The sequence below is a fragment of the Salarias fasciatus genome, chromosome 12 (assembly GCF_902148845.1).
Source record: "Salarias fasciatus chromosome 12, fSalaFa1.1, whole genome shotgun sequence".
NCBI classification, from domain to species: Eukaryota; Metazoa; Chordata; class Actinopteri; order Blenniiformes; family Blenniidae; genus Salarias; species Salarias fasciatus.
In genome coordinates, this window is record NC_043756.1 from 19,785,480 (window position 1) to 19,811,381 (window position 25,902).

Below are 25,902 nucleotides of genomic sequence, written 5' to 3' on the forward strand. Positions count from 1 at the left end.
ACTGCAGTCTCATTTCCCAGCATCTCAGCCTGCTGACCAAGGACCTCTGCATGTCTGGGATTCCTGCCAGCCTCCACATGAAAATCACACAGTCCTCGATCCACACCTGAATTCACGTTTGCATTGAAGCTATGTGTATTTAAAATTCTCCAGCCTTTTTTCAAAATTAAAATCTGATGTTGACACTGTGATTGATTATGGGCTGGGATTACAGGTTGCATAATAGCTATAGTATGAACCAGATTCGACCTGAGTCGCTGCTGGTTCAGAACATTTTGTTCTTTCGAGTCATCAAACCTGCTGTGATTGGCCCTTTATTAAACTATTGTTATCATTTATAATAATCAAAACCACATATTTAGGATATAGCCATATTTCAATGATTCATTCATTTTTTTATTTTCCTATTTTATATAAAATATACAAATATATTTTCTTGAACAAAAGCACTTTGAATTGAATAAAATTAATTTCTATAGACTTCAGAGTAGAAAAACACTTTTAAATCGTTCACTTAACACATTCATTTGTCAACCCTAAACTTCTTTTATTTTTTTTCTTTCTCTGTGTGAAAGATGAGCGTACTATGTGATTTGTTCATGTTTCACTGAAAACATGAATATCACTTTGAATTTGGCACTTTGGTTACAACATTTTTCTACATCTGCAGCTTCTCTTGTGCAATACAACATCAAATACAATTTATTCCATTCATTTGCAGTTTATTTTTATATTTGGTCAGATAGTGAAATAGTACAACATTCTTTATTTAATTTCAAATCATCTCCATCTGTTTTGTTGAATCCAGTATGACTGTATCACTTGTTGGGGAACTTTTCAAAGACAATAAATGTAAATAACCTTTATAGCCCAGGACCCATGAGGCCTGTGCTTTCAGCCACTTTCTGGCAGCATCATATTTCTGTGGGAAGACAAGAACAACTAATGGTTTTTATGTGCTTGAAATCCATCCATCCATCTTCCACAGCCACTTCAGCCAGACTTCTGCTTTCAGTGCTGGCAGAGGCAGGAGTGGACAGTTTCCAGTCTGCCAGGGATAATGGACAGAAAATCATCATCACACACACTCACACCAGTGCCGTAACTTAATTTCAGTCTGTCTTTGAAGTTAACCAAGCCAGGATATCTCTGGAGAGAAACCTGGTGTATGGAAGAGATACCACAAGCAGGCACAGAAACAACACACAACTTCAAAAGCACAAATGCATAACTCATCATGAATAAATAGTCACCGGCGTTGTGGTTGTGTATGTGTGTGTTTTTAAATCAAAATCAATTATGAAGTATATGAAACGAAGGGAAGACGTTTATCAGCTTTATGTTCAATATCAGATAATATTTTTATTAAAGTGTACAATTTAGAGCAAAATTGAAATAAAATATGACCATTAGAAAATACATTTTCTGTATTCCACCTGAAATTAGTCATGCAAGTGTTACAAAGAGCAGGAGAAAAAAAGTTGTTTTAATATTTCATGATTTATGTCTGAATATGAACGGAAAACAATGAATATTACATTACACAAGCCCACAGGAAACAATAAAAGGAAGACTATTTTCCTAAATGAATGCAGGATGTTTAGGCAAACTGATTATGAAGAGGAAAATAAAGCTGTACAAAAACCTGTCAACAACAAACTGTGTGCTGTTATGAACATAAAGATTTCAAAATACTCATCCAGTGAAAGTAAACAGAGATGAAGCAGATACTGCTGTCAGAATTAGGGAAGGAGTACATTTAGACATCAGTACATCATGTGTTTGATACTGTGATTTATATTTTAGGACATCTGTGTTTTTTTATATTTCTGTGATCACAACCGCCCCTGGATAGGAAGGAGGAAGAAAAGTAATTGAAGGGAAATAAGGAAGGAGACAAGTAAATGAATACAGCAAAGAACATAAAAAGAGCCGCACAAGTGCACTGTCTGACAGCAACGCATAAAGTGAGTCTCATTTGACTTCTTAATGAGGAACACAATGTGCAATGCATAATCTTTAATTTTAGCGAGTCACCACACACACATTGCAGTAATTGGGGAAAATCCATGCAGACACAGGGAGAACATGCCATTCTTTTTTTAAAGCTCTGGCTCAGATTCAAACCCACAGCTGTTTAATATAAGGTCAGACTGCTGACCTCTAAAACAAAGTTGATCCAAAGGCTTAATGAACATTTACCATACTTAATTTAATCTCCTTTCTAATGCTCATATGCTTTTCTATATTTCATTTCTTTGTTTGATTTCTCTGTAACTGCCTTGTGTCTGAATGCAGCTCTATGAGTAACCCAGCCTTCGCCTTGGCTTCCCTTACTTGATTACACAAATTATGTATTTTGTAACCAGCTGAACTATTGCATTTGTCAAATACAGTGCACTATGTAACTATTGATGTCAACATCAACATGTGCAGCACTTTGGGCAGCACTTTGGGCAGAGTTTTCTGTATTTAATGTGCTATAGAAATAAACCTTGACCTTGACCTTGACCTATTGATAGTTATTTGTTTTAACTACAATATTCAGTCTTTTCCACTTGGCACTTTCCTTGCATCAGAACAATTCTCATATTCAATCAATACATTTACATACCAGTTTCAAATCTATATAACCACCTTAAAAGAGTTTATGAGTATATAATGTCTTTGAAGACACCTTTACAGCAATATTTTCAGTCCAGATTAATTTTAGGGATTTTCAATCAACAGTCTTTGTCATGCTCCTCTATGTTGTTCTTCCCTCATCATTCTCGCTGTTAATGAAGCCTCAGTGCAGCAAGTCCTGCATGTTAGTGTTCAGTATCATCAGTATAATGCTGGTGACCACGGATAATTGTTCTCCCAAACCAATCTGTAGTCTCTGTGCTCCACTTTGAGGTGTTGGGGTTGTTGTTGTCTTTTTCTTCAATTGCCTTTCAGTGTGGACGACGTAAAGCTCTGTGCATCGTTTGACTTTCACCTGATTGATCAGTGCTGGGTAGCCGATCTCTACAATGCTGACTGTGTCTTCATCGTCATCAGCAGCTTCCTTTTTCGGGAGCTGTGAAGGCTCGACTTCAGGCTTCTCTTGAACGTGTGGAACTGAAGGAGGGTTCTCTGCAGAAGTTTTATTGTTTCCAGAAGGATGACCAGGTCCGGAAACTGTTGCAACAACAGTTGTGGTATTTGCAACTAAGGAGCCAGTCTCTACAGTGTCTACTGTTTTATTGTCATGAACTACTGAAGCTGGAGTTATCGGATTGACCTCAGATGCATTTAGAGGGCTCGGTGTTAAAAGTCCAGGGGGGGAAGGATTTTGGTCTGTTCTGTTTACATTTGTAGAATTGCTGCTGATGGCAGTAACTGTAGCAGCAGTAGTTGTTTTTACAGAAGAGATTTTTGTTGTCATCGTAATGGGAGTAAGAGGTTTATTTTGTTGCTTTCTGTTCTCCACAGGCAGAAGGTCTGTTCTCTTCATGCAAGATGTCATGAACTTATCAAAACCCTGAGCGCTTTGACTGTATGTGTAGTCTCTGCTGTAATCATTTCCATCAGTTGACTGGACACCGTATTTCTTGTACATGTAGTAGTTGTAAAAATACTCTTGTTCTCGGCTGTGAAATTGGAAATCGGGACGAGGGAACCTTCCTAACCCATATCCCAGGGCCATTCCTGCCATCGCCCCACCTGCAGCCGCCATTACTGCAGTGCGCCCAAAACCTCTGGACTTATCAGAGGGTGCGTATCCCATTGCATTCACAGAGTGAGAAAAGGGAGAGCCACCACCGCCGCCATAGCCCCCATAACCAAAGCTGCCACCATAATGAGGGCTCAGAATTTTGTTATTAGGGTTGTAGTTTATGTATCCACCTGGGTAACCTCCATATGTTCCAAGATGTCCTCCATATGGGGAGCCCTGTGGTGGATGACCACCAACCGGATAGCTCCTAACAGGGTACCCTGGCTGCTGAGGATAGCCTGCGGGGTAAGGGTAATCCCCTGGTTGTCGAGGGTAGCCTCCTGATTGTTGAGGGTAGCTTCCTGGTTGTCGAGGGTAACCTCCTGGTTGTTGAGGGTAACTTCCTGGTTGTTGAGGGTAGCTTCCTGGTTGTTGAGGGTAGCTTCCTGATTGTCGAGGGTAACTTCCTGGTTGTTGAGGGTAACCTCCTGGTTGTTGAGGGTAGCTTCCTGGTTGTTGAGGGTAACCCCCTGGTTGTTGAGGATAGCTTCCTGGTTGTTGAGGGTAACCCCCTGGTTGTTGAGGGTAACTTCCTGGTTGTTGAGGGTAGCTTCCTGGTTGTTGAGGGTATCTTCCTGGTTGTTGGGGGTAGCTTCCTGGTTGCTGAGGGTAGCTTCCTGGTTGTTGGGGGTAGCTTCCTGGTTGTTGAGGGTAGCTTCCTGGTTGTTGGGGGTAGCTTCCTGGTTGTTGAGGGTAGCTTCCTGGTTGTTGAGGGTAGCTTCCTGGTTGTCGAGGATAGCTTCCTTGGTTGGTTTGTGTGGGCTTTTTTGACTCCTTAATGATTGTAGCTTTAGGCTTGGTTGTAGAAGGCTTCTTAAAAAGTTTTATCACTCCACCAAGCTTTCCTTTTGTACCGGCCTGTGAAATGTTGATCCCAACCAGAATAAGGAACAGACACAGGAGAGCTATTGTAGTCCGCTTCATCCTTGTGCTGCAAGTAGGGACAGAGGAGAAAAGAAGTATAAAGAAGGTTAAAAAAATGTTGTCGTTTTGCAATTTAGTAGCTTGTCACATCTGACAATATATCTAGTACCCAAATGTAGATGTAGCTCTATTAGTCAATGTGCTGTTCTACATCATGATATACTTAGCCCGCATACATGCTCCTTCTTCTTCTTCTTCTTCTACTATTGGTACTCTTCAGGCACCAGCCGATCCACTGAGACAAAAACTGAAACCTGCGCACCAACCCTAGCCGTGTGTTGGCACAGCACCACGCTGCTCCCCGAGGGCATATTACCAAGTGCTCAATGGCTCAATCTCCCTTCTTCTGACTCAGCCCTTGAGACTTACAGAAGCCTTTAAGACCTTCATGATCAAGACACCAGATCAAGATGGACAAGCCGGCCCGCGACGGATCGCCATCGGGCATCAGGCCTTTCACCTGCCGCTTTTGTGACACCGCTCTTATAGAGCAAGATCACCACGAGCGCTACCTCATCTGCCTTGGCTGGCAGCATCACCGCCAGCGGTCTTCCTGTCCTGCCTGCCTCGCTTTGCCGCTTGGGGAGACCCAGCGGCGAGCGGCCTTCATGGCGCCATCTCACCGGCTCCCGCGCATGAAGCAGCAGCAGCAGCAGCAGCGCCTCAGTGTCGGCGCCATAGCCTCCGGAGCCAGCGAAGCGCGACTTAGCACTCGGGCTAGCAACCCAGTTACGGACTTGGTCCCGGACTGTGGTGCTGTGTCCCGCCGTGCCACCATTCCAGGCCTGTGTGCAGTATGTCTGGGATGCCCCGCTCACCGCCAAGAGGACGGTGAGGGGCTACCATTAGCACTGCTGTTGTGATACATCGCTAAGGAGCAGCTATCCTCCCCTCTTCCCGCGCTTGTATGAATACCAAGCATACCAAGCTTGGCGGGGCTCTTTCCCTCCCTTCTCTCACTACGTGATAAGCAAAGAATGGCGAGCAGAGCACGCGCGAGGCGCCCGGACGCACGGCGCTATCACCGGCTCTCCTCCACATGCTCGCCGTGCGGCTGCCGTGTAAGTGGGATGCACCAGCGAGCTTGGCCACTGGCTCTCCCGCCGAGCGCAACGTGCAACACAGCGCCGTTGAGGTCCTGCACGGTGCCTCGCAACACTCCCAACTACTTTCCGCCGGCTTCCGCCTGTGTTAAGCACAGCGAGGCATCAGAGCGACGGAGCTATGCCAGCCCGGGTTCCCGCTGATGAGCGTCCCGGCCTCAGCATCATCACCGAGGTCAGCGGCCCGAGAACTTCGGGATCACGCCACCTACACCGGGTTTATCCCCAGCAAAGCGCTGGTTCACTGCCCTGAAGCGGGCGCCCACGCTCTTTCATGGGACACCCCCTCCACAGCTCTTTTTGCTGGGGGCCCCTCGTCTCCCGAGGCCGGGAGGACGGTGGGCCATCCCCTCAGGCCGTGGTACAGCCGCTCACGCTCCGCTTCGGACGTGGTGTGTTATGTGGGACCGCTTTCTCCCTGGTTGTCCAGGATGCTGAGACGCGGCTATGCCCTGCAGTTCGCCTGTTGCCTGCCTCTCTTCAATGGGATTCTTTGTAAGTGGCTCGCATGCCCTGCGGGGGCGGCCGCTCCCAAAGCAGAAGTGTCCTCGTTCCTCCGCCAGGGCGCGGTTACGGAGCTGAGCGTGGAGGAGGTGCACTCGGGCTTTTATTCCCCCTACTTCTTGGTTCCCGAGAAGAGCGGAAGTATGAGACCTGTTTTGGACCTGTGGGTCCTAAACACTCACATAGCCACCAGGAGGTTCTGCATGCTGACGGTCAAACACCTCCTGGAGAGCTCCTGGGGTTCTTGGTGAACCGGGACAAGAGCGCGCTCACCCCAGCTCAGCATATTGCTTATCTTGGTTTGGAGCTGGACACGCTCTCTGACGGCCCGCCTCTCTGCGGACAGGTGAACCTCCCTCCTCTCGGCCCTGAGGTCTGCATTGACCACACCTCTGGTCAGGGTCCGTTTGGTCAGAACTGTCCTGGGTCTTTAATGGCTGCAGCCCACCCAGTGGTACGGTTGGGTCTTCTATAGGCATGGGCCGGTTACCGGTTTTAAGGTATACTACGGTATGAAAAAGTCAAGGTTTCAAAACCACTAAAATTTTCCGTCATACCGTTCCGGCGGTATGAGCGTTTTTTTTTAATGTGACGCCTAATCAGGGAGAAAGTAGAGGTCCCTCATGCTGTCTGAAGCTGCAGCCTAAAGCCCCCCCCCCCGCGCGCTTGTTGTGAGTAGGGGTGTTTAAAAAAATCGATTCGGTGATATATCGCGATATGACGTCATGGGATTCTCGCATCGATTCAAAATACGTCCATATCGATTTTTAATTATGTATTTACCCTGCAAATATCCATTGCGGCGTCTTTTTGTGTGCTGCACTTTTACTCCTGGCCACTAGTTGGCAGCACACCACACCAAGAGCTTTGCAGAGCCTCCAGTCTGCCAGAGGAAGAACAGCATCTCGTGAGAGCTCTCCCGGGTGGTTTCTTTACACTACAGTCTCGCGGTAATTGGATCACACAACAGTCTCCCGTGGCGGAGGAAGTGGGAGACGCTCCGAGGAATATTTATAAAGCCGGGATCTGGACGCACTTTGGCTTTTACAACAAGGACGGAGGGACAGATAAGAGCCACGCGGCAAATACCGCGGAAACACCACCAACCCACATGCATTTGAGCAGGATGTCCCCATGCAGGACACCCTGAGGGCCCTGGACAGCTGTGTGAGGGACAGGCTGCGTCCCCCCAGGTGTGAGAAGGAGCGTTGCCTCCTCAGCAGGTCCTTCCTCCCTGCTGCCATCAGATTCTACAGCCAGCACTGCTCCAACTAGTCCAAGCACACACCACACACTGTCCTAAATGACACTCCTGTGTATTTGTCTTTTCATGTCTCTCACATTTTTCTATAATATTGTACATACTGTCCTATATGTATATTTAAATAATATGTAACTCATATCTTTTATTAATATTATAGTTTACATGTGTTCTGTCTTAAATCTATATTTAATTTATATTTGATTTATATCTGTTAGTGTATATCTGTTATTTCTTTATATCTGTCTGAAACTTATATTTAAACTATATTTAAATTATGTCATTTAGTTTGTATCTGTTATTTAATTATATTTATCCTAAATTTATAGTTAATTTTTCTATGGATGGTTGGACCTTGTAAATTCTCATGTTTTGCATTTCTTTTCTGTTTCTATTTCTTTTCTCTGTGCTGCTTAACATTGCAATTTCCCCCTGTGGGACAAATAAAGGAATTTCAATTCAATTCAGTTCAAGGTTTTACAATGATTGCACTTTATTTTCTCAAAACATGTTACATTATTGAAGGTATATGTAGCCTTTATTTTTATTGACTGTTTAAATGAAAAAGTAGCCTGCAACTTGTTTGCTGTTAAATATAGTTGCTTGAGTGCTGCTGTTGCATTTGGGATAAATAAAATGTGTTTCATACAAGTTTTCTCATTAAGTACTACTAGTTTACAAATGAGTTGTTCCTAAAGTATCGCAATAATCGTCATGAACATTGGTATCGGGATATATCGAATCGTGACCCATGAATCGTGATACGAATCGTATCGCCAGATACTAGGCAATACACACCACTAGTTGTGAGTGACAAGCAGGCAGCACTGCAGGCTGTGTGATGGCTGGAGGAGGCGAGCCCCCGGAACTTTTTCCGCCGTCCAAGCGGACTTAAAGTCAGCTGTTTGGGAATACTTCGGCTACCGTGAACGGCCACGGCTTGGAGGAAGAAGGTCGCCTGACGTGCAAAACGTGCTTGAGGACAGTGGCAGCCCGAGGAGGCAATACATCGAATATGATAGCGCATCTACAGGAGCACCACCCATCGCTGTATGCTAAATTTAAGGAAAAGTTAATGCTGTCTTGAAATGAACGAGTGTATTAGCGTCTGACATTAGTGAAATGAGCTCGTTACCAAGGCAGATATGGTAACGACCATATCTTATCTTTTATTCATCTCTACCTTTTGGTAACTTTTTTAATATTTTAACTGAGGCAGATATGGTAACTAGCTTGCTAAGGATTTATCATAGCATGCTAGTTACCATATCTGCCTCAGTATCTGCCTTTCCTTTTCTTCTCTTTTTTTCTAATGGATGTGGGATTCAATTTGTGCGATTCTTAAATGTGAAGGGGTAGATTTAATAAGTTCTTCGAACTTCTACCTGCTCCTTTTTTGAGCACAGTTCAAATATTACTGTACTACTACTACTATAAATGGACAATTGATGTTATTATTGTTGCTCAAATAAAGAGATTGATTGATTGATTGAGTAAAAAATAAGTTATCTACAACTTTTTTCTTTCATCAGTCTTTATTGCTAAGATTGATAACTGATTACTCGCTAACATGATGTGAGGAAGAGTAGGAAGAGTAAGAGTATTGTATGTCTTTTTTTATTTTTAGGACAGAAAAAGCAGAAAAAATAAAAGACTGTTCAATTGAAACGTTTTTCCTTTTTTTTTTTTTTTTTTTAAATACAGACATTCAAAGTACACATTTTAGAGCTGCAATCATAATACCGTGAAACCGTGATACCGTGATATTTTTGCCTAAGGTTATCATATCGTCAAAATCTCATACCGGCCCATGCCTAGTCTTCTACACATGCGCAGGCTGCAACGGTGGTTTGCACGCCACCCACTGCTTGGGGAAGCGGGACGGATGCGGAAAGGTCTGGCTCCCGCACCGGGCACGCCAGGATCTTCTTTTTCTGGATGGATCCTGCTCTCCTATGCAAGGAGTCCCCCTGGGCTGCATATCGCATCACGTCGAAGTGTTCACGGATGCGTCTCTCGCAGGATGGGGAGGCATCCTAGACCACCCTGCGGTGGGCAGTGCCTGGGATTCCATGGAGTTCCTCCAGGCCCTGCTGGACGGCGGCTGCGCTGCATCCACACTGCGGTGTTTACATCGGCCATTACAGCGGGTTGCGGCGGCTTCAGCCACTTCTCTGCACGCAGTCACCCACTGGTGAAGCGGTTTCTGCGCGAGTCGTGTCGGCTACATCCACCCCCCAGGCATGTGTTTTCCCCGTGGGACCTCCACGCTGTGTTGGAGAGTCTTAAGGGACTCCACCCTTCGAGCCTTTGGAGCAGGCGGAGGACTGCTTCTCTCCTTCAAGGCTGCCATCCTTTTAGTGCTAGTATCCGCAAAGAGAGTTGGGGATCTCTGCGCTTTGTCGGTCCACCCATCCTGCATGGTGTTCAGCCAGGATGGGGGACTCATGCACCTCTGGCTTAACCCGGCCTTTCATTCCAAGGTGATCACTTTGGATTTCCGGTTGCGAGTGATCCGGATCAGAACGTTCCCTGGCTCGTCTGGGCACGACCCACGGCTGCGGTTGCTGTGCACGGTCAGGGCTCTGCGTTGCTATGTGCAGCGCACAGCTGGCTTTCGCATTACGGACCAGCTGTTTGTGCGATACGGGGCCAGGGGGCGTGGAGCCCCGCTGTCCTCTCGCCGTCTCGCCCACAGGGTGGGGGGCGCTGTTGCAGCTGCCTACGAGGCACAGACTCTCTCGCCACCGGCGGTGATTCGTGCTCATTCCACACGGCGTATGGCTGTTTCTGCGGCCCTGTGCAGAGGGGTCACGGTGAGTGACGTCTGCCAGGCTGCCTCCTGGGCCTCCGCGTCCACTTTGTGTGCTCATATCTGATGGATATGTGCACAGACACTGTGGCCATTTCGGTTTTCAGCGAGAACACGAGTTCTGTCGCTTAACCGTGTTGGTCCCTGTAGCCCGGCAGCCGTGTCCTGAGTGGGGTTGCGGACCAGGGGTTTTACCGCCTGCCATTCTGGCTCTGCCGTGGCTGGCAGATGTTGTGACCGTGTCAGTGCTTAGCGGGAACAGGAGTTCTGCCGCTTACAGTGTCGGTTCTTGTGGCCCGACTGTCGCGTCCCGAGTGGGGTCGCGGACCAGGGTTTTTCCTTGCCTGCCGCTGTGGCTTCGCCCCGGTCGGCGTGTGTGTTGCTGTGGCGATGCTTCTGCACCTTGTGGGCAGCGCCTCGGTGCAGGCTGCCTGGCCCATTTTCTCCTGGAAGTTATTTCGACCGTTCTGGACATACAGTTTGTTTACTTCCGCCTTTCTTCCGCACCAAAGCTGTCAGCATGCCAGCTGGGAGTACATTCATCCCCTACGGCCTCCGCCTTGGTATGTACCAATAGCAAAGCCCGTAGGCGGGCTAAGCATATCACGACGTAAAATTAGTAGTTACTAAACGTAACTCCAGTCCTACGAGGGTATGCGTGCCCATCTACCTGCTGGCCCAGCTGTTTGCTTCCTTCTTTTGCTGACTCAAAAGAAGGGAGATTGAGCTGTCGAGCACTTGGTAATATGCCCTCGGGGAGGGGTGTGGTGCTGTGCCAACACACGGCTAGGAATGGTGTGCAGATTTCAGTTTTTGTCTCAGTGGATCGGCTGGTGCCTGAAGAGTACCAATAGAAAAAGAAGAAGAAGCCCGTAGGCGGGCATGCATACACTTGTAGAACTGGAGTTACGTTTAGTAACTAATAATTCTCACTAAAGCACCTTTACTTCAGCTCAAAAGCGAGCTAAACTCCACTCCAAAAATGAAGACAGAGTCGTGTAGTAAGGTTGAACATTTACTGAAGGCTCTTCATTTCAACATGGACATGGAGTGAAAACTGAAATACACAAAATAAAACAATGTTACACGCCATCACTCTCTTGTATTAAAGGCCAGAATTGTAAACACAAATACTTTCTATATGATGCAGAAACAATCACTTTTTACCCCATTTTATCATCTGTTTTATCTTTTTCTAACTTATTAAACATGAAATATTACTCACGGCATTGCTTGAACGGAGTTGGGAGATGTTTGAAAGAACAGAGTGCTGACACATGGAGATCTTTACATCTTCTCTGTGAGTGTCTGAACACTTCCTGTTTCTCTGAGAAAACGGCCGTTCAAATTAAGAACACTTCTGGAAAACCCGTATTTTCAAAATAAAAGTCTGATAAAGAAACATCAAATGGTAGAGATGACAGCAGTGGCTTGTTGTCCAATTGCATAACAATAAAAATCAATGTTGTTTTAGTAATTCTTCATTGGAATTGTTTCTCTTTGGGTATCACTGGCTTGGAGGCATTTCTCCACTCTCTTTGAAAATCTTCCTCTGCTATCACATCTTGAAACATTACACACTGTTTTGAGCAACTCTTTGTTTCAAAAAGTGAAAAACTGAGTGTTTGGAGAAGATTCTCCTGGTATATATCGGAACATGGGGACACGCTTGTACACATGGCAGCCTTCATGTCCTTTCATACCACACAGCCTTCTCAGCTGCTATCAGTAAAGCTCTGACCTTAAAATAGACTCTGTGCCGACCGTCCAATGTTACCTCGACACTGCTGTTTACTGAACGCTACTTCCAAAGCTCTAAACTTTCACCTAAAGTTCCAAAACTGAACACACAGGTGAGCATACTGACCTTCTGCTGTGTCCACAACACCGCTGTTTGTTCGGACATTAAATTTTCTAAATCTGCTCCCCTCATGCTTCTCGTCTCCTCCTACCCCCATAGGAGGGTAAGATTCCAGCCCCTTTCCCAACAACACCACCCACTGCACTCCCAACATACAACACAGGCTTAAAAAAAGCAGACACAGTCTGGAACATTTCTCAATTAAACACGTTATCATCGGCTCATGTGATTATGAAAGAGAAGGGTCAGATATCCCCTCCAAGCCAACATGAACCTGTCACTCATCAGCAAGGCATTAATAATAGCCTTCATGTGTCTGACCATCTTCATTTCAGTTTTTCTCACTGAAAACCTATAAGAAAAGATTTCTGCAATTAGATTCTTGCAAAGCAGGAAGATGTTTTCACTTTGGCAAATCACATAGGAATAACTTTAAATTATTTAAAAAATTGTAACTTGTGGCAAGTTATCATTTAAAGTGTATTATGATTGTGAATTTGGTGGACTGACACTGCTAATATTACATTAGTAAATCTGAATGAGTTTACCAGGTCCAGTCCTCAGTAGGCTACTGTCCATTGACATTTTATTTTGCATTAATGCTTTTATCCGCTTTCTCAAATTACCCTGAAATTCTAATTAATTGCAATAGATTGTGTGGATAGTGCATGTCAGTGGTAAAAATCAGGTTGAAGCCTTTTAGATTTTTTTCAAGTAATTCAGGGCATTTGGTTCAGATTATTGGGAGATGTTGGCTGTATTTTAACTCCTATGGATTAATATGGAACAGATGGCGCCATCTGCTGGCCACAAACAACACATACGTGTACATTAAGAAAGGCAATTTAAATGTTTGGGGTTTCTTTCAGTTGTTTCATAAAACACATTTGTTAGAAGAACTTGAGATAATTGTGACATCTGGTTAAAAGTCACAAGTTCTTTGAGCTGCTCCTTTCATTTCATCTAATCTTGTAGGATTTTCCTCCAACGGATCCACCATCTCTCCTCTGTACGTGTTCAGACCACAGCATGATCACTAAAACCTGACCATATCCATCCCTGTGATCGGTTTATTTCACCTCGACAGCTTTCAGTCTTGTCCTACTGCTTATCTAACACATGAAACCTCAAATATATTTTGAACTAGCATACTTTAGAATTTTCATGATTTATAAACTGAAAAATTCAAGTTCGTAATACATGCTTGATCTGACATTCGGGAACAGTGACATCAGCTGCTCAGTGATTTGACTCTGGTTTCCTCAGTGCGATTCATTTTCATCATGAATGAATTTTCCCTTTTGAAATGCACAAACTGGATTTGATTCACTTTTAATGATCACTGTTGACAGAAAGAGACAGGAGGCGAAGATAAAAGGGTTCAATCTTTTTAATTATCTGAACTGTTTGTCATCACCCTGAAACTCAAGGGCTATGGCAGAGTGACGTGGGAGTTTAAAGCTGGGTAAAACCCGTCTGGACAGCAGTGCAATGTTAAAACTGAAAGAAACAAACTTACACATGAGAGAATGAAGTAAAAAACAGTTTCTAGACGGGCAGGGCACTGAGATGTTGCTGACTTGGCAGTGATCGAACACTGACACAAAGCAGATTGACCTCCGATCCAGTGTCAGGGGACAGATAACGACCCAGCCCAGTCACCGCCACTGTTTTTATGTTCTTTCAATTACACATTACCAGTCATCAAAACCTTCACACCCATCAGGTCACATGACAGCTTTTCTCAGCCGCTGAATAACAGCTGAAAAGGTTTTTGGATCTTAACAGGATGGAGTGCTGCAGACCCAGCAGTGGCGCTGCAGGAGAAAAGGTCTTGAAGCCTTTAACCATTTTCCTTTAGAAAGGAACTGTAACAAGTCAGGTCATGTCTAAGAAAATAAAATCCCCTTTATGCTCCACTGTAAATGAAGCTGTAACTATTCCGATTTTTTATTTTTTATTTTATTTTTGTCTCCTTCACACTGCAAGCATCAGGCTGATTAAAAAGAGAACTTTTCCATCAATATCGTCACTGGTGATTGGAAATAAAGGGACTCATTTAGACCAAATGGGGCAAAGAAGAGGAGACATTCCACTACAGAGAAAAAAGGTGCAACCAGGCGCTTTAAAATCAAAGAACAAACCAATGTGGCAGAATTCAAAAACATATGTCTTCTCATGAAAGAAAAAAAAAATTGCCCTTTAACCTTAGGCACATACGAAAAACCAATAGCACAGATCTCCACCATTCTCCTTAAAAAGCTTCCATACATGCCGACGGATAAACGGCGGGGAGAACGGGATCACTGTGGAGACGGGGATGCCAGGGTTAATTTTAACCATCGTCAAACACTCGCATGGCTGTATCTGTGTGCTTAACTCCCCCACTCCCACTTTTAGGATCTTATTTCTGTGATAGTTGGTTGTAACACTACGAGTTTTTATTATTTTTTTTTTAGCCACAATAATAATAAACTTAATCTCATGTGTGGCTTGAGGGTTAAAAGGCTTAAATCTCAATATTAACAGTATATCTATACGGGTAACATCAAGTATTTTCTCGTTTCAGCTTAAAGACATTTTAGCATCATAGTGTTGAAATACAGTACATATACGCAAATAAAATCTGATTTTCTTTCTTTACAACTTATCCTCTCAGTGGTTTCCTACTGGAGACTGACTGCGCTTTCGCAGCCGACTCTGTATTTAAGGAGTGAATCTGTTCGAAGTAACGCAACAGCCTTCATTCAGTAATTGCAAAACCGCAGCAGAGCGTTGCTCACGATGCTCAGAGCGGAGGTGGAGCTGCTCCGAAACCTGCCGATCTGCACGAGTTCCACAGGTCAGGACGAGCCATCCTTCAGTGTTCGCCTGGGCAACTGAGCACAGTGAGGCTTGCTGGGTTTAAAATAAAAAAAAGCTGAACCAAAAAGTCCAGTGTTGTTAAAAAGTGGGCGACTTTGCTCATATCCTGTACGAGTTTAAAACGTCTGCAAATAAAACTAAATAAAACCGCTGAGAGAGAGAGAGAACCTGGCCTTTGTATAGCAAACTGTACAAAGCTGCTGTTTCTGGGTAGTAGGACAGACAAACATTTACATGGTATTTACAAATATACAGGCGGAGAACTGAGGAACGGTGACCGTGTTGGGGGGGGGGGTCTGCACGTCCACTGAAATGTCAGCAGAGTTCCAGAGGTCGGAGTGCACAGGGCGTGAAAACCGGGGGTGAGACGACGGAGCGGAAACAGCACCAGAGCCTTCCTGAAGAGTAACGGCGGGGGGAGACGGGCTCCTGGATGAGGAACGAAGGTTTTCCTGTGCAGCTCTGAGTGAGCGCTGCAGAGCCGCAGACCGTCCACCCCCTCCCCTGCCTCCAGGACACAGAGCGGCGCGAGTCCGTCCTCCCTCCCTCCCTCCCAGCTGCTCTTCACACACCGTTGGCACTCATCTTGCTCTTCTGGGTCAATTCCGTCGCTGCCTTAGCCTGTGAAAGAGATCACAAACGATGAATTAATCTTTATCATGTGCACTAAGGAGTGATATCAGGAAACGTCAAGCTACAGAAGCGCTTGTCTGCCTGCAGGAGCCCATCCTCACTTTGTACTCAGCAGAACTGACGACTCACCTCACAAAAACGCAGGTCAAGAGTGCGGAAAAAAAGAAAAAACTGATGCTATTTCTAACAGATTAAATCTTGGTGGAGTGAGTGGTGGAAAAAAAAGGGGGGGGGTGTTGGCTTAGTTTGCACAGGACTAATTACTGATTAAGAATAATTTGAATTGTTATTACAGCACAAACATGCAGAGAATTAAGAACAGCTTCTTAAAACCAATCCAAACAAGGCATTGTATCAGCGGAAGTATTTAAATCCAGCCTAAATGGGTTCAAATTAACCCATTTTAACTCTGTCTGAACTTCTCAAACTTTCCAAAGTTCATTAAAATACAGTTTTATTTTGTTATAAGAGAATATGAAGTGATCAGGGAAGAAATGGAGAGTCTGAACTCAATGAGAATGCTGCATCCTTTTACAGGAGAATACGTCTTTTACAGTCTAATTGGTCGATCCAAATAATTGAAATAAAATGAGAACAAAAACCTATGAAGCTGAAAAACAGAAACGCCGCACCTTTAAAACCTGCGCTGCAGTGGCACTTTGAACGTCTGTTCACTTCAGAGACGCCCCAGACGACAGCTCTATATTTATCGGGTATTTATGAAGCTGGCACAGATTAACTCGCTGTTGGGTTTCTCGTTTCCCAATAGTAACCTCAGCCAACGATATTTTCTCGACTCTGCTTCTTCTGATTTCCAGCCGGCCCCCATTCTTCCCCCATCTGAGGACTTTCTGTCCCGCAGGAGCAGAAGTGCAGCTCTGCCCCACGGTGGGAGATCAGTGCGTCATGTGAGGGAGATCAAAGCAGGGAGAACTAACTGGATTACACATTCCGACCTCGCGTCCAGCCCCACACTGGTTTCTGAGGCAGTGGCGCGCAGCGGCGTGCACTCACCTGGAGGACTTCAGCAGGACTCAGAGGTTTGTCTGACACCACAGGAGCCTTATCTCTCATCTCCTCCACCTGAAGCCCACAAAGACCAAAAGTAATGGCTTCAATTAGGGGACAATCGGATTGTGCCACCATATCAGAACGTTAGGAAAGCTGCTATAGAAGGTACAACAAATGACTGTAAGTTACTGTGATGCAGGCTTTTGAAATTCGATATACGCCTTTCAAATGTTATAAAATCACTCCAAGACAAATTGATCTGTAGTGATGAGTTTTTTTTCGCTACAGCCCTTCGCCCGTCATGCGTGCACTGACCGGTCTGTCTTTGAGGATGAGCGCAGGGTCCTTCAGCATGTCGGTGCTGACCGAGGGCGTGCTCGCACCCGTGTTCTCCGCTGGAGGTGGAGATGCAGCTTTCTGTGAGAAACACAACAAAAACACCTGATATGAGAAGACCACGTCTCTTCCAACATGCCTCTGCTGTGTGACTTCCTGTCAGATTGCTGAATCTGTTTCTTTCAAAATGTGTTTTGCAATGAAGGCAGACTCTGAAAGAAAAAGGTTATGAAACTTTTTTCACCATGAGAGCAAAGCCTGAGCCAAACGTCAGTGACCTGCAGAGCAGCTGGAATGTTAATCACTGTAGATTATTTTCTTCCCCTCTGATTCTGACTTCTAAGCACCGGTGGTGAGAGTTCGAGTGAGAGGTGAAGGTCGAACCTCTAGTTTGGGCACTGGCGGGATGACGGGAGGTTTTGGTTTGAGGTCTGTCAGGTACATGGCTCTGGACAGCAGCAGCAGGGATGGAGGCACGTTCTCCTTCAGGTGCAGGTCCAGCCACTGTGTGGGGAACCACATCGGCGTGAGACGCTTTCCCCACTCCCGGGTCTTTAAATCTTACAATTTAAGTCAAACTCTGCAGATAGTAGAAGCCGAGAGTCTTACCTGCTGAAGCTGCTGACGGAGCTGATCGGTGGTGAGACCCAGAGACCTCATCCCACGACTACGGCACGCAGCCTGCAGCTCAGACACACTCATAGCGGGCACGCCCTCCGCCGCGATCATCTGTGAAGAAATGCAGAAGGGAATTCAAAAAACTGCTGAGCCAGCACAGGGCGTGCGGCGCAAGATCAACAGAGGGCCGAGGCCAGCGCCGGTCTCACCTCGTCGTCTGACTTGATGGTTCTGAGTTGCATCATGAGCTGGAAACGCAGCAAGTTGTTGGTGCCGATGGGCTGCAGCTCCAACAGCTTGCAGAGAGCCACCAGCTGGGGGCGCTCCAGGTGCTCCAGCGTCAGCTCGTCCTCAAACAGCTTCGAAAACCGGACGATGTCCTTCGTGGTGGGCTGCTCTCCGGTGCCCCGGACCTGAGGACAACACAGTCACATGGATTAAACGGCATAATCACAACTTAGAATTTAGAAAAGATGCGACACGTTTCCTTTCAGCGACCTACCTGCTGCACATATGTGGAGAAGCGCTGCGTCTCGTCCTCCGTCTGAACCTTGGCTTTGTTCCTCCGGGCCATCTCAGCGATGGTCTCCTGGAGAAACTTGGCCAGCTCGAGCTTTGCAGCCAAACCTTTTTTCTGCTTCTCCTCCTGCGTGAGGAAGACAGCGGAGGCAGGTTAGTCTTTAAAAACATACTCCAAAAAAACAGAAACACCGACTGCTCGTAGAAGAGTAACACTGTTTTAATATGTAACAGCTTCTCTCCAGATAAACAGGAGCTGAATTTCTGTCCTTGTTGGATGTTGGAGGACATTTGGTTTAGCTTTTCTCTCACGTTAACATATGACTCATAGGAATACAAAACATATTTTCCCAATTATTCAGCTTGATATCCACTATAATAGTCAGCCCAAAATAAAGTCTTTCATATCCTGAAAAGAGGAAACAAAAACCATATATGTTTTGTTTAGGAAGAGAGAAAAAAAATATCTATATATATGCACACACACGTTTTTGGGGGTTTTTTTCCCATTGACTCTAAGGTACAGCGTACAGTTATTTGTTTTTACACAGAAACTTTCAACTTATTTTATTCCCCACATGATTAAAAGGTAACAGCAGGTGTCACGTAACCCTCCGAGCACACAAACATTTGTTAAAGTGTCCCATGTTGTTGTGAGCTTACTCGGTATCATAAACCTGTCTTAAGAGAAGAGGAACTGTTTGAAACAGCAACACTAAAACTGGTCATTGCACCTGAGAAAGTCTTGTTGATTAAATCCCAACAGCAGACAGAGTGTAAAGTCTCCGGGGAAGCAGGCCTATCTGAAAGTGTTACATAACCACCACGAGCCCCCGTCACAAGGTGACTCAGGCGGCAGGGTGTGTGCGTCTGTGTTTCGTCTGTCTGTGTGTGTGTGTACATGAAAACATGCCTTCTTGGACTCCGTCTCAAAGGTGGAGGGCAGCATCTCCGGGAAGAGCTTGAGGAAGACGGGGAGCAGGAACTCCATGAACGGGACGATGATGAACACCATGAAGGGCACCAGGCGGAAGAGGTCGGCGCAGGTCCTCATCAGCTGAGAAAAAAAAACAAACAGAGCAAGGCCGTGCTGATGTCATCAAAAGTGGACGGACAGCGTCGGCGGCATAATGAACTTTTAGGCTTTGAACGCATGTCTGCCTGTGAGATCCGTTACACGTGCCGGCAGGTCCGCTTCTAAAAATACACCAAATGTAGCTTCAGCATGGCATGTGCACAGCTTGAGCCCCCGCGTCTGCGTGCGAGCGCGGAGACACCGATCAGCCAGAGAGACATAAAGTACCAGCGTGTCCTTTGCTACTGATCCACCACAGCCATTGCTCCATGAAGGAACTTCTCCTACACAAGCTGATCGGCTTGAAATATACACCACCAGCTGAATACAGGCACTCAGCACGACCAGATTCTCACATCCACTACACTGTTTCCCCCAAAAAAAGTAGTTGTCACTGACTGTGCTCACAGTTTACTACGATCAATACGATGTCACGTTTATCCATGGTGAAAGCTGCTCAGCAGTATCAGTTACCTGAGTGTCAGCTGGGGCCGATGCAAGCAGAAGCAGCTCCGGTTAAAAATAGATGAACACACAAGAACTGCAACTGATGTAGGATATTTTCCTGCTCGACATAAGTAGAGCAGCGAACACGTTTAGTGTGGAAATGTAACAATCCCTGCTCAATAAGAAGCAGGTCACACAAACCGGCGCTAGACCCGGTCAGATTAACGTTAACCTGACTTACTGGGGATTATCTGGGGTCAGTGAACAGTGGACGCTCTGTTTGCAGCTCCGTCTCTCAAACCACTAGTCCCTGATCGGCACAGTGCTGCTGCAATCGCTTATTGACCTGCTGCTCCTCGCTTCAGTTACAACTTCAGAGACAAAAAGTTCACATTCCTTATTGACAGTCCAAGGTTTGAAATATTGAAAAAAACCTTCCGGCTATAACATGAGTCTGTTAAGAAAACAGAGAAAGAATGATGATGGGGGGAAATGTGGATATCTACTTATCATTTATCATACTTTGTCAATGAAAGACAGTAAATTGTTTCACGGCGCTTGTCTGGATTATTGCATTATATAGATATCTATAGTCTTTCATATTGTCTAAAAGTGACAACAAATCAGTCATGAATTATTTGAAACAAGATGCTATTGAGTGTCTTCACATTAATTTCATTGTTTTTCTGTTGTATGATATTCTGTCTGAGTCTCTGTTTGCAACATGCTTTTGAAAATTGATCTATAAATAAATCTTCACTCATTTCTCTCTATTCTTAGACTCTGATATTAATCGGAGGTCAAACGGCCGACAGTGTTTTGTAGTGTGCGTATCACTGACTCCCTTGAGGTAACTTAGAAGGCATTTTCACTGCGAGTCTCCATACTCAGACTGGATTTTCTGCCAAAATCCGATTTCCTTTTTCCGTGTGGTCACACGTGTTTTATCGAGTGACCCATATCCGATTCTCACGATTACGCTTGCCTACAACCCGGAAACACCGAGCGTTAACCGCAAAGTTGATGCTAATGCTGCGGTGCCTGAGAAGTTCAAAAATTTCCGGGATTTTGGCCAGAGGAGGAGGAAAAATGCAATCATTTTAGCTCATGATGCAATTATTGCCTCTTCTCCCCAAAGACTGAGAAGACACGTGACTCCCTCAACTGACCACCATGTCGCATCGCCTCCACGCTTCCTGTTTATTTACCCAATGACCAACAAGAGACGGAGAAATCAATATTTCCTGTCTGACACAAGAAGCCTCCGAAATAAAAGCCGAATTTATAGAAAACAAACAAAAAAAGACTAAAACCTTTCAAACAGTTGACTGCATGCTTCTTAAAAGCAAAAAAGTAACAGAATTGATCATATGAATGACATAAAATTGACTCTGAATCAACTGTAGATCTTGATGACTGGTGTATAGTTCACAGAGCTCCTCTTACCCGCCTCCTTTCCCTGCGTGTGAGCAGCTGTCCGTGCAGCAGCCTCCACACCATCCTCCCCGCGATGTTGATGTCGATGCCAAGTAATCGGAAACCATTATAATAATGCTTCAATTCGTCCACAATCCTCTGATACAGAGCCTTTTTCACAATGGCCTTCTCCTGAGGAGAAGAAGCGGCGGCGGGCGTCGGAGTGGGAGCAGCTGCAGGTTGAGTAGGAGGAGACGCGGCGACCGCAGAGTCCTTTTTAGCTCCCGGGGAGGCGTCCGGGGCGGGGGCCGGCGAGGCCTTGCTGTCCTCCTGCTTTACGTCCTGAAGCCAAACACCTGAGCTGTGTAGAGACCGGGCGAGCAGGGCGGAGCCGTGACCACGGCCGAGGGCGTGGTGGGCGTGAGCGTGGCTGCGGAAGCAGTGGGCGTGGCCATAACGGGAGTGCCTGAGTGGGAACGAAGGGGAGACGTGCCGAGGAGGGTCTATATGGAGATAGGCTTTAGAGGACAGGGAGGAGCAGCCGTGTCTTTTGGATAACAGATAGGATCCCCTGTTGACAGAGACAAAAAAAAAAAATCTGGTTAGCTACTGGAGAAGGTGGAAGCACCGAGTGGTCCAATGCATAAAAACAAACAAACTAAAAAATCATGTAATCAGACTTTTCTTGTTGTAAATCAGACTGTTTCACTGTGACAAAATTTCTAAAACCCTATGTCACAATGTACTACTTTATTATTCAGCAGAATTTTTTTTCAAGCTTATTCTACTTATCACTGGGTGTCTGACGGTGTTGCTCTGCTCTCACATGCGTTCCTGTGCAAACACACCTGACTCATGTAAACGACCCGTTATCAGTCGTCTCCAGGGGCCGATAACGGATCGTTTATTTGAATCAGGTGTGTCGGAGCTGGAACACAGCTCAAGTTTGAAGGACGGGGAATTCCAATAACCGGGGAATTCATTGTTCCCGTACAACACTCAGAGGTAATTTGAAGTGCAACGTTTTTATGTCATTGTTGTCTTGATTTAATTCTTGTTTTTTGTCTTTTCATCCTTTAGCCACAAACCCATCAGGAGAAAGCAAAGCAACTGCTGATTATCAAACCGGTTCCTCGCTCTCTGCCAGGTAGGCAGCTCTAAGGTGAAGTTTCCTTTATATACATTTATGTAAGACGTTCCAAAGCCGGCTTAATGATTACCCAGCTGAGTGCATAAAGTAGCATCTTTCTTCAGTGAGCATCAGTGTGTCAAACAAAACCAGATGTCAGAGGAAATAATTAACTACGGGGGAGGGGGGGAAGGGACCAAAAGAGTGGGCAAATCCACCTAAAATAGAAATTACATACATCAAACACTTCCAGTTTGAAATGTTCGAGTGTTTAAAAAGCAGAGCCGCCGAAAGGATGACTAGAAAAACTGCTACAGTCACACAAGCACATGTTCACACTGTTGTGAGGTAAACACTTGGGAGAAACAAATCTGCGCTCCCTTCCACTCCAAGAATTTTCAGTGAATCATCACGACACCACACCATCATCTGTCAAGCTTCTGTTTCAAGCTGCTCGGAGGAAAACTTGTTTTTTTTTTTTCCTCCCCACCAACCAAATGGATACTGATGTCTGTTTTGGTTCATGTCTGATGTCGAATCACTTGACTGTACTGTGGTGACTAATCTCTCTTGCTCACCATAAACACTGTCTGCAGCTGAACACACAATGTGGTGTGAGAACCAGGCTGCGGAAAACATTCATGTTTATCCCAAAAACAGAGTCACAATTTGATGGTGAATAAATCTGAGTCAAACAAATTCAAATTTAATGTAGACAACAGGGATCGTTCCAAAATTAATGATTACTAACCAACAACCATCCGTTTATTTTAACTGTTATAAAATTGGCTGACTGACTCAAATACAAGTTTGGTATGTTCTTCATACATCAGGGTGAGAAATAATATAGTACTTTCTTTTATATATGGTATGTTTATATTTAGTGGTGCCCATAACTGTTGAATGCTTAGGAGTTCCCCTTGAAAGGTATTTTAATTTTTTTTCCCCCACTAACTTGCCATTTCTCCCCTATATCCTGTCTGGCACAATGATGTGTTTATAATCACAACACTGCTACTTTTCAATTTGAATCTGGAAACACACTAAAGCAGACCTACAACCCACCAAAACATATATGGAAGGAGTGTAAAACACTTCATTTAATTGTCTAATGTATCATGAAAGAAGAGGGGTACAACCTTAAGTAACAGTAACACAAACCCCCTGATTACCAACTTTATTTCCAATTTCTGAAGCAAATTACAGTGAAACATCCTAAAAACTTCTCAAAACTGTTGTATTATGGATTTTTTTTACAAGCTCACCCTGACACAGCAGGATTTTGAGGCTAGTTTAGTCTCAGGTTGGGTCTCGGAGTTAGTTTCCCTAGACACTGATTATTTAGGACAGGACCGTGCATGCTCAGAACTTTGTCATAAGCTACACTGGCTCTGTGTAAATAATGGCAGCTCCTGAACTAAGAGTTTGGTAAACCTTGGCAGGAGGAAACTCCCTACTTTCCCCCTCGTGCGTTACCAACACACTCACAGAAACAAGTGCGATCACGCGCCGCTGGGACTTACCTCGATCGGGTGACTGCAAGGAGCACCTGGTGACTGAACACTGCCATTGCACAAGCTGGCTGCAGTTTTCTGTGGAAACACAGCGTCCAGGGGTCCGGTTACAAGCTACTCGATATGGTCAACCTGCAGTCGCCTTCCACGGCTTGCAGGTTGACTGTGAAGCAACACAAGAAAGCAGCGCGGCGCGTCTTGATAATTCACACAATGTCCCGACAGATGTCCTGACAGACGGGCGGTATGTTTGGCAGGTGAGCCGGTTACAATGACAGCGCTAACATTAGCATGCGCACAACGGGGGAGCTCGCTGTTACGTAACAACACCGGCTTTCTTACTCAACGTAATAAAACAACTACACAGTGGAAAATATGGAAGCGCTACACGAACATGTCTGCTGAGTTTGAGGTGAAGGAATTAATACGCTATTACACAGAGTACATGGAGCTAAACCTAGAAGAAAAGCCGCAAGGTTTTGGTAATTTTCCACTTACGTTACAGCAAACGTAGCACGTCAATTCAATCATAAAAGAATATAAATGTCATGATACAATAAGGTTCAGAACTGGCAGAATCTTTAAATTACACCGGATTTTAACAAAACGCAAAATGACAACTCAAGGCCCTCTGCTAGCCTAGCTTAGCCTAGCTTAGCTTAGCTTAGCTTAGCCGGCTAAATGAAATGGCAGTCATCCGATGACGAACTCGCTCACCTCCGGCGTCAATGACCGAGCTATGGCTGCCGCTGCGGACTGGGCGTTGTAAGGCTTCTCGGTGAGACGTGAACGAGATAATCCATCCAAAACAATCGGTCGAGGCAAACGGAAGAGACGAAAGTGACGGCTGGTGTTGTGATAAACCCATTTAGTGTGGGTTTATGCGGCTGGGACGGCGCAGTTAAGCGTCGTGTTGGAGCTGCGGCCCGTGCTGAGCTTGAGTGTGTGTGTGTGCAGCCTCTCGAGGCAGCCGCACTGAAAGGTCACTCTGTACATGCGCGAGTGTTGTGTGCGGAGACACCCAGGATCGTGTATGTGTGGAGTGATGAGCCACTCCGTGCTGCAACCAAAACATCAGCGCTGTGAGAGTGGGCGTCAGCCCCATCCCCTCTCGGATTACAATAATAATTCAGAACATTTTCCTGAAATATAAACTACTGTTTAGTGTTTTTGCACGGAAGAATGGTTTTAATTAATCTCCATTATCCAACTACTTTCACAGTCTGAATAAATCAAGCATTCAAGGCTATTTTGGTGTCTCCGCCTCTCGGTGTGAATGTGTTTTCCAGTGAATCCGTCCAGGCAGGATGTAGCCTGCAGTCAGCTCTATTAACGGAAATCAGTTGTTGCACCATCAATAAGTACTTAATCATTAAAAAAAGAACAGAAATTCAGTCTATTTAGTTCCATGACTGTATAGTATATGTATCCTGATCATGGCATCCAGATTTTCACACAGATGGATATGCACAACAACCACTCAGGCAAAGCTGAATATTTAGACACAATATTCAAACAAGATGCTTCAAACTCTCCATTTCACTTCCATATTCAGACGATTAATATTGTTCTTCTGGACCATATAAAACCTTATGCTACAAATACAAGAGAAGTATTACTTTGCATTATATTATTTATTACTATACTGTATTCTCTCATTATAAAATTTAGAGGAGTTAAACAGTAGATTGTTGAATTGTGACAAATAAAATGAGGATTTTATGAAAGCAGGTAGCTCAGTGGGCCATTAGAGCAGTGGTGAGACACAGAAACATTACACCCGAGTCAGTGCCAGGCTAGACGTCTGTTCTCTGTGGAGTTCACCTGTTATTCCTCGTGGGCGTGTTTGAGCAGTTTTTCTCTTCACCCCTCAAAATTCAACAAAAAACAACATTTTGAGGTAATCGATGATCCTGAACATAGCAGAGGCATGACAATATGACAGCATGCCTCTGTTTGTTCTATTGGATCCAGGCACCTGCAACCCAGCAGGATGGATGAAGGTAACTTAGAACTGAAAGAATTTACTAAATTCTTGATTACTCCCTGAGCTATCCCTTCACAAATGTTTTATAAGACTTGAGCTGATCGCTGGAGACTGCGGGTGAAAGCAGGGTGTAAACCTGACAGATCCT

At 45.1% G+C, this 25,902-nt stretch overlaps 2 protein-coding genes across 4 annotated transcripts; both read right to left on the reverse strand.

Moving 5' to 3' along the window:
• Positions 1 to 1,324: 1,324 nt before the first annotated feature.
• Positions 1,325 to 12,291, reverse strand: LOC115398731 (uncharacterized). Of its 3 annotated transcripts, XR_003932594.1 has the most exons (4): positions 12,211 to 12,289; positions 11,569 to 11,670; positions 2,513 to 4,670; positions 1,325 to 2,408 (listed from the first exon to the last, which is right to left on the reverse strand). XR_003932594.1 is itself a non-coding variant. In XM_030105657.1 (3 exons), the coding sequence occupies exons 2-3, from the start codon at positions 11,571 to 11,573 to the stop codon at positions 2,789 to 2,791; spliced, it is 1,887 nt and encodes a 628-aa protein (XP_029961517.1). In that variant the 5' UTR covers positions 11,574 to 11,670; positions 12,211 to 12,289; the 3' UTR covers positions 1,325 to 2,788. The 3 variants fall into 3 exon arrangements, 1 of the variants encoding a protein (XP_029961517.1); XR_003932595.1 differs by lacking the exon at positions 11,569 to 11,670 and having other exon boundaries at positions 12,211 to 12,291; XM_030105657.1 differs by having other exon boundaries at positions 1,325 to 4,670.
• A 1,285-nt stretch (positions 12,292 to 13,576) lies between these two features.
• On the reverse strand, positions 13,577 to 24,748 carry letm2 (leucine zipper-EF-hand containing transmembrane protein 2). The gene is made up of 11 exons (XM_030105743.1): positions 24,485 to 24,748; positions 23,777 to 23,845; positions 21,155 to 21,695; positions 19,100 to 19,243; positions 18,170 to 18,313; positions 17,877 to 18,080; positions 17,659 to 17,778; positions 17,434 to 17,553; positions 17,029 to 17,130; positions 16,717 to 16,785; positions 13,577 to 15,690 (listed from the first exon to the last, which is right to left on the reverse strand). Exons 2-11 carry the CDS (start codon positions 23,821 to 23,823, stop codon positions 15,634 to 15,636), a joined length of 1,548 nt encoding a protein of 515 aa, XP_029961603.1. The 5' UTR covers positions 23,824 to 23,845; positions 24,485 to 24,748; the 3' UTR covers positions 13,577 to 15,633.
• Positions 24,749 to 25,902: the final 1,154 nt, after the last annotated feature.